At 57.5% G+C, this 8,584-nt stretch overlaps 1 protein-coding gene across 4 annotated transcripts in view; it reads right to left on the minus strand.

Moving 5' to 3' along the window:
- Nucleotides 1–8,584, minus strand: part of LOC116946479 (DNA (cytosine-5)-methyltransferase 3A-like) — a 36,480-nt gene that overhangs the window by 24,075 nt on the left and 3,821 nt on the right. For all 4 annotated transcript variants that reach the window (XM_032961401.2, XM_032961400.2, XM_032961399.2 and 1 more), the window contains exons 2-3: nt 7,394–7,716; nt 6,415–6,555 (exon numbers count right to left, since the gene is read on the minus strand). In XM_032961401.2, coding sequence (XP_032817292.2) covers nt 6,415–6,555; nt 7,394–7,600 — 348 coding nt within the window. In that variant the 5' untranslated portion in view covers nt 7,601–7,716. The remainder of the gene's footprint in view (nt 1–6,414; nt 6,556–7,393; nt 7,717–8,584) is intronic.

Consider the following 8,584-nt stretch of genomic DNA (forward strand, 5'->3'; position numbering starts at 1 on the left):
CCTGCCAACATTGGGTTGCTTGGCCAGTCCTAATCACATGCGTTTGGCACGTGATAGTAAACCGGAGAACCTGGAGAAAAATCGTGCTTATGGTGTGGCAGCACGCAAAGCTCTACACGGACTGATTCAAGAATACATTAATCTATTGCCATCTACTGGTCACCTCGTGGCCCATGGTCCTTTCCAAAAAAACTTGGTTGGTTGACACACTCTGCCATTATTATAATGGAGGCCCAAAAGAGATGTCTGCTGGACATCTGTCCTCCAGTATTAATACATATTCTTTTTTCTGAGCGTGGAAAGTGTGCGACCTTCCACTCCTCATCGCTCTCACGTAAAGAGCCCTAACCAGGCCGGATTCAGGAAGTCGTGAAGCGCGGTTCCAAGGCCGCCAACACCGCGAGACATCAGCCGTTCCCCCACGCAAAGGCGTGACGCGAGACAGGCAAGAGTGAGTAGGCTGGCTTCGATGGGTAATGCCATTTGGGCCGTGCGATAAAGCCCGCCGAGTCATCCGTTACCATGGAGCCCATGGCCTTGGGAGAGAACGGGGCCTTAGTTTCACACAAAGGTGGATCCAGGCCCTCGCTTGTCCAGCCCAGTCTATAGCCCGGTATTTCTAGCCCAGTGTCTCTAGCCCGGTGTCTCTAACCCAGTGTCTCTCACCCGGTGTCTCTCACCCAGTGTCTAGTCTGATGTCTCTAGCACGGTGTCTCTAGCCCAGTGTCTCTAGCCCGGTGTCTCTAACCCAGTGTCTAGTCTGGTGTCTCTAGCCCGGTGTCTCTATCCCAGTGTCTCTAGCCCAGTGTCTAGTCTGGGTGTCTCTAGCCCAGTGTCTGTAGCCCAGTGTCTCTAGCCCAGTGTCTCTAGCCCAGTGTCTCTCACCCAGTGTCTCTAGCCCAGTGTCTAGCCCGGTGTGTCTCACCCAGTGTCTCTAGCCCAGTGTCTCTTATCCAGTGTCTCTAGCCCGGTGTCTCTAGCCCAATGTCTCTAGCCCAGTGTCTAGCCTGGTGTCTCTAGCCCGGTGTCTATAGCCCGGTGTCTCTAGCCCAACGTCTGTAGCGCACTGTCTCTAGCCTGGTGTCTCTAGCCCAGTGTCTCTCACCCAGTGTCTCTAGCCCAGTGTCTCTCACCCAGTGTCGCTAGCCCAGTGTCTAGCCCGGTGTCTCTAGCCCGGTGTCTAGTATGGTGTCTCTAGATCGGTGTCTCTATCCCAGTGTCTCTAACCCAGTGTCTCTAGCCCAGTGTCTCTATCCCAGTGTCTTTAACCCAGTGTCTCTATCCCAGTGTCTCTAACCCAGTGTCTCTAGCCCAGTGTCTCTATCCCAGTGTCTTTAACCCAGTGTCTCTAGCCCAGTGTCTCTATCCCAGTGTCTCTAACCCAGTGTCTCTAGCCCAGTGTCTCTAACCCAGTGTCTCTAGCCCAGTGTCTCTAGCCCAGTGTCTAGTCTGGTGTCTCTAGCCCGGTGCCTCTATCCCAGTGTCTCTAGCCCAGTGTCTCTAGCCCAGTGTCTGTAGCCCCGGTGTCTCTAGCCTGGTGTCTCTAGCCCGGTATCTCTAACCCAGTGTCTAGCCCGGTGTCTCTAGCCCAGTGTCTCTCACCCGGTGTCCCTAGCCCGGTGTCTCTAGCCCAGTGTCTCTAGCCCAGTGTCTATCCCGGTGTCTCTAGCCCAGTGTCTCTAGCCCAGTGTCTCTCACCCAGAGTCTTTAGCCCAGTGTCTAGCCGGGTGTCTCTAGCCCAGTGTCTCTAGCCCAGTGTCACTAGCCCAGTGTCTCTCACCCAGTGTCTCTCACCCAGTGTCTCTAGCCCAGTGTCTAGTCTGGTGTCTCTAGCCCAGTGTCTCTCACCCGGTGTCCCCAGCCTGGTGTCTCTAGCCCAGTGTCTATCCCGGTGTCTCTAGCCCAGTGTCTCTAGCCCAGTGTCTCTCACCCAGTGTCTTTAGCCCAGTGTCTAGCCGGGTGTCTCTAGCCCAATGTCTCTAGCCCAGTGTCACTAGCCCAGTGTCTCTCACCCAGTGTCTCTCACCCAGTGTCTCTAGCCCAGTGTCTAGCCCGGTGTCTCTAGCCCGGTGTCTCTAGCCCAGTGTCTAGCCCGGTGTCTCTAGCCCAGTGTCTAGCCCGGTGTCTCTAACCCAGTGTCTCTAGCCCAGTGTCTCTCGCCCAGTGTCTCTAGCCCAGTATCTAACCGGGTGTCTCTAGCCCAGTGTCTCTAGCCCAGTGTCTTTAGCCCAGTGTCTAGCCCGGTGTCTCTAGCCCAGTGTCTAGCCCGGTGTCTCTAGCCCAGTGTCACTAGCCCAGTGTCTCTCACCCAGTGTCTCTAGCCCAGTGTCTCTAGCCCAGTGTCTAGTCTGGTGTCTCTAGCCCAGTGTCTGTAGCCCATTGTCTGTAGCCCAGTGTCTCTCACCCAGTGTCTCTAGCCCAGTGTCTCTTATCCAGTGTCTCTAGCCCGGTGTCTCTAGCCCATTGTCTAGCCCGGTGTCTCTAGCCCAGTGTCTAGCCCGGTGTCTCTAGCCCGGTGTCTCTAGCCTGGTGTCTCTAGCCCGGTGTCTGTAGACCGGTGTCTCTAGCCCAGTGTCTCTAACACAGTGTCTTGCCCGGTGTCCCTAGCCCAGTGTCTCTAGCCCGGTGTCTCTAGCCCGGTGTCTCTAGCCCGGTGTCTCAAGCCCGGTGTCTGTAGACCGGTGTCTCTAGCCCAGTGTCTCTAACACAGTGTCTTGCCCGGTGTCCCTAGCCCAGTGTCTCTAGCCCAGTGTCGCTAACCCTGTGTCTCTAGCCCGGTGTCTCAAGCCCAGTGTCTCAAGCCCAGTGTCTCTAGCCCGGTGTCTCTAGCCCAGTGTCTCAAGCCCAGTGTCTAGCCCGGTGTCTCTAGCCCAGTGTCTCAAGCCCAGTGTCTCTAGCCCAGTGTCTCTAACCCAGTGTCACTAGCCCGGTGTCTCTAGCCCAGTGTCTAGCCCGGTGTCTCTCGCCCAGTGTCTCTAGCCGGGTGTGTCTAGCCCAGTGTCTCTTATCCAGTGTCTCTAGCCCGGTGTCTCTAGCCCAGTGTCTCTAGCCCAGTGTCTAGCCTGGTGTCTCTAGCCCGGTGTCTCTAGCCCAACGTCTATAGCGCACTGTCTCTAGCCCGGTGTCTCTAGCCCAGTGTCTCTCACCCAGTGTCTCTAGCCCAGTGTCTCTCACCCAGTGTCGCTAGCCCAGTGTCTAGCCCGGTGTCTCTAGCCCGGTGTCTAGTCTGGTGTCTCTAGCCCGGTGTCTGTAGCCCAGTGTCTCTAACCCAGTGTCTCTAACCCAGTGCCTAGCCCGGTGTCTCTAACCCAGTGTCTCTAGCCCAGTGTCTGATCTGTGCTGTTTAACGGGTCACGTAACCGCGGCACCAGATGCTCACGAGGCTTTGCCCAGATCTGTAACCAAACTGCCTGGACGAGTCTCAGCAGTAGAGACAGACGCATCCGTTCCACACAGCTCCACATACGTAGAAAGACAAAATAAATTCCCCGTATAGGCTTCACCAAACTGTTGGGACCAAGGGCTGTTAGCGAGCACCAATGAAGGCCAACATGGCATATTAGGTGGCTGGAACCATACCCAGCATTTGTCTCCCTAGTGACGATGTTTACACACCGCGCCAGGTACTGATTTGAGGCTGAGTCAATCTGGGGGAGGTCCAGAACCAGTTTAGATAATCGTCACTGGTGCTGGCCGTGAGCAGGAATCGAACTCAGGCCGCCGGGTTCGTAGCGCAGCGAGCTAACCGCTACTCCACCGCTCCACACTCATATACAGTACAAAGACAAAGATCCCCTGTATAGCCTTAACAGTCTGTTGGGCAAGTGCTGTTAGCGAGCACCTATGAAGGCCGGCACGGCACACGAGGGGGTGGGTGGCCAGCACCACGCCCGGCCGCCTTTGTCCCCCTAGTGGCAATGTTTTAACACGTCACACTAGGTACGCATTTGAGGCTGAGTCGACCTAGGCTCAGATTATAATTGTCACTGGTGTTGGCCGTGAGCAGGAATCGAACCCAGGTCACTGGGTTCGTAGCGTAGCGCACTTCGTAGCGCAGCGCACTACGAACCCAGTGACACACACACACACACGCAGCTACACACACACGCAGCTACACACACACACGCAGCTACACACACATTCGCGCATAGCTACACACACACATGCGTTTATGTTTCTTGGTAAGCCCTCGGCCTGCCAAGCTCACAAAAAAGCACTCAACCCACTCCGCAACACCAAAGCGTACCACCGTCGCACACAGTTCTAGCATAATGGCCTAATACACTGTTATAATAATCATCATCATATCCATGACTTATCCATTCAATGAAGCCCACAGACTTTTTTTCAGGAGCGTCCTGCTTACATTGGGCCTTTTTTTAAGATGTTTTCAGCCGATTAGTGAGCGCTTATACGAGTCAGAGGAAACCGGACAAAAACTGTTCTTGAAAAAAGAAAAATCCAAAAATGTTTTTAAAAATCGTCGTTTACATTTTTTTCCAACACAGTTAACGGAGGATTGGCAAAATTCCTAGATGTTTACATCCCAGCACTCATCCCGAGTGCGCACCGTCGTACACACGGAGGATTCGCCGTCAATCGCTCAGCAGCGCCTGAGCCGTCGTGACCGATGCCCGCTTGTCTCATCAGAGCTCGCTAACGAGACGTCAATGCTGGCGCGGCGCTGGCACCGTGCGAGTGGGAGGGGAGGGGGGGCAGGATGAGCATCGTAGCCACGCAGACTCCTGCCCGCCTGCCAGCCCGTCCGCCCACCCCTGCGCCGATGTGCCGCTGCTGCCGGTCTCCGCTCCGAATCCACGTGCGGCCGCTTGATTCGGTGCCAAAACACGTGCGGTCACACGCAGGAGAGGGCGGGGGTGATGCTGGTGGGTGGGTGGGGGTGGGCGCGGGAGGAGGAAGAGGGAGCTCGATTGGCGGAGCAGACACGCGGCGGCTATTTTTAGCCGGGCCGAGGCGTTGAGTAACAGCAGCGCCTCTGCAAGTGGAGCAACTTAACTCTTGGTAGCGCGCGGCGCAAAGCCGGCGGCTTGCGCGCGGTCGCCCGTAGAGTCGACGCACAAACGGAAAAAAAAACCCGGAGAACCGCCAGACCTGGCTTCAGATATCCCGTCACTGGCCTCGAGCGGGAAATGAACTCGAGTCGCCCGGGTTCGTGGAGGAAGGCGCTAACCACCGCGCCATAACTCCCCACAGATGCGCGCACGCGCACGGACGCACAGCGGTGTTCGTTAGCAGCCGTGAATCGCAGGGGCCGGGATTCTCATTTCATTGAAAGGCGCCGGAGACGGCACCAGCGTCGCCGTGATGGCTTTTCGAGGGCGGGGAGAGAGAGAGAGTGAAAGAGGAGAGAGAGGGCAGCGATCAGAGAGCGATCGTTACGACCGCAGAGTGGCGGTGGTGACATTGGCCTCAGAGCTGTCGAGAGGGGGGAGGGGGGGGGGCTCTAATCCGCTTCCCGGGGGATCCCATCGTTTGTGAACGGCGATGACAGGCGGGCCCGCACCGCCCAGCGCCGATCGTCACTCTCAAGCGGGGCGCGAGCGCTCCCGCGAGCACGGACGCACGGACTCCCGCGTGCACGGACGCCGTTCGACACCAAGTGTCTTCGCCGCAGGCGCCTATGCCAGGCTAGGTGCACTTTGGGAGGCTGTCACGTGTAGTGTCTGACCCCAGGTGTAATGGGTTAACTGACTAAGATGACTGGCAGGTGCACCCACCTGCGCTCCCCACTGTGCCAAACCCAGTACAAGGACAAAGATCCCCCGTGTAGCCTTAACAGACTGTTGGGGCAAGTGAGGACCTATGAAGGCCGACACGGCACACGAGGGGGTGGGTGGCCAGCATCACGGTCTGGCCGCCTTTGTCTCTCTCACGGCGGTGTTTACACACCGCACCAGGTATTCATTCGAGGCTGAGTCAATCTCGGGGAGGCCCGGGACCGTCACTTATGTTGGCCGCGAGCGGGAATCGAACTCGGGTCGCCGGGTTCGCAGCTCAGCGCGCGAACCACTGAGCCGCCGCAACCATAGCACACACACGTGTGCACACACAAAGTCACACGTGTGCACACACAAAGTCGCAGGAGGAGGTTGGTGCACCAAAGCCGGCAGAAGCTCATGCAGCAGTAGCCGAAGAGCCGCTCCTTAAAGACGACGAAGGCGGCACCGGTTTTTAAGTCAGCCGCACCCTCGGCTCCCGTCTCTCTCGCCTCTTTGTCGACATCGCGGGCAACGCAGCGCCTCCAGCGGCTGCACAAAGTCGGGGTGCACGATTGTGCGCGTTTTTGTACGCCTGTGCACGACTTAATTCACGACACCTCATTGGGCAATGGAACGAACGTACGGACGGACGATTGAATTGATGCCCCCCCCCCCCCACTCCCCGACCTCTCACCTCGTGCTTCATGAGCCACAGGATGTCCTGCTTGCGCGGTCGGAAGTGGAAGGGCTCGCCCGCCTGGTAGTGGAAGCACGGCTGGGGTCTCCGTCTCAAGGTCCGACCGGGCACCTCCCCTCCACTCGCCGCATCTTCCACCTGCATCCCGCCACCCGGCACCGCACGGGTCACGCCGCTCACTTCACCTCGTCGAGTCGCGACGCAAGGTAACAAGCGTTTGTCCCCACGGGTCAAAGGTCAAAGTGGTTTCCTTCTCGAAATGAGCCATTGAGACATTGGTGCTCAACTCCTGATTGCAGCCCTGCAGAGACAGTGGTGGAAGTTCTACGTTGCTATGGCGGTGGGGGGGGGGTGAGTTAATCCATAGGACAAACACTGTTGACTTGCTCATAAAGTGGTACCTATTTTATTGACCCCCCCCCCACTAAGGAATGATCATTGGCTGAGGCAAACCCCCCCCCCCCCCCCCCAAGCAGAATTTCAACTCTTGCAACCTTTCCACTGCGAGCCGCTCGCTCTATCGCCGAGCCACATGTCCGGCTGTCCATGGGAAGTAAAGCTAAACAACTCAACACGTCCGTCAATAGCACCGCTTTAAAAGGAACACACATTTCTGCGGAGGGAGCTGGTAGGAACGTTGGGTTGCTCGGTCAATGGCCAGGGTCAATGGCGGCACCACGTGGTGTATTCCGCAAATATTCCCGACTGTGAGGGCGGGCACAAGCCGGCGTGAGTAGGTTAAACGTTGAGCTTTATAAGGGCACCACGGGGTGACCAGCCCCTCCCCACCCAGCCCCACCCTCCCCACCCAGCCCCACCCTCCCCTCTCCACCCAGCCCCACCCCTCCCATTTCTGGATGCACGACGGACGGACACAATAATCCCCTGTGGGCTGGTGGTGTAACCAGGAGGTTCCTACCAGTATAAAATATTGACCAATAATATTTGTATGTATAGCAGGTGAAGTTTTGAGCACCTGGTCTGGTGCGTCACCACCCTCCTGGAGAGTCTCTGTGTCCTCCTGCTTCAAGCGAGCACCACCACCACCACCGCCACCGCTGCTGCTGCTGCTGCGGTTTCCGGCCCCGCTCCGGCCCAGGCCGCAATCACTACCGGAGGCCGTCCCGACGTCCTCCATCCCACAAGCCCTTGCAGTTTTCCCAGAATCCTTTTCCTCCTTCATAAGGGGGCGGTCGCCGCTCCCAAAAACCACCGCCGCTCTCTTGGCTTTGGGCCCGGCCTGGGCCTCGTCGCTGCTGCCGCTGCTGCCGCTGCTGCCGCTGCTGCCGCTGCTGCCATCTGAGGGTTCACAACAACAACAACGGTTTTAGCTCTGATCTCACGACTTGACGCGCACACGGCCACACGAGCGTCGGCGCTGCGAGCAATCCACACGCACCAGCCTCGCTGTCTCCACACACACACACACACGAACGAGGGTCACCACCTGTCCTGGAATTTCTCTTTGTTCCCCCCCAGGATCGCCCTCTTGTTGAGTGAGGCAGCCGGAGTCCTGAGGAAATCTGTAAAGTCTTCCCGGGGCCATCGTCAGCCCCGGTTATTTTTGTCGGATGGCGTAATAAGACACCAACTCACGACGACGCGTTCTCCCCCTTCTCCGGTATCGCGAGCGAATCCTCTCCTTCGGCTTCCCAGGACACGTCCTGGTCTTTTCTTATTGTATGTCAGAAGGGTGGCAACCCTGGCACACACGAGGCACGGGCTTCTCGCCTTCTTCTCCGCGCATGCCCCCACGACCCCACGCCCCTGCACCCCTCGTTTAATTGCCGAGGCCAGCAACTCAAATCGCTCGATCGTGGTGGTAAATTAAGGTACGCACGCACGTGTGTTGAACTTCTTTCGCACCCGCACGTAGCCAACCGTGGTAATCGAGAGGAGTAGCAAACCGGGGTCAGACCGCGGTGGCGCAGAACCCATCACCCACGCAGCTCCCGGACGAAGTCAAGAGCCGTTCCCCTTACGCGATCGCAATGCACGAGCCCGTTCCCTCCGCGGCGTTCCGCCACTCGACACGCGCGCATCCTGTGCTCGCGAGTAACCGTTCTTTAGGTAGGTTTAATATTGAATTAAATATCCAAACCATTGCCAATTCAGATAGATGCAATAAAAGTCAGCTCTCCCAACTGCCCACTCACCGAACTGACTG

The sequence above is a fragment of the Petromyzon marinus genome, chromosome 27 (assembly GCF_048934315.1).
Source record: "Petromyzon marinus isolate PM22_M1 ecotype Great Lakes invasive population chromosome 27, UKy_Petmar_22M1.pri1.0, whole genome shotgun sequence".
NCBI lineage: Eukaryota > Metazoa > Chordata > Hyperoartia > Petromyzontiformes > Petromyzontidae > Petromyzon > Petromyzon marinus.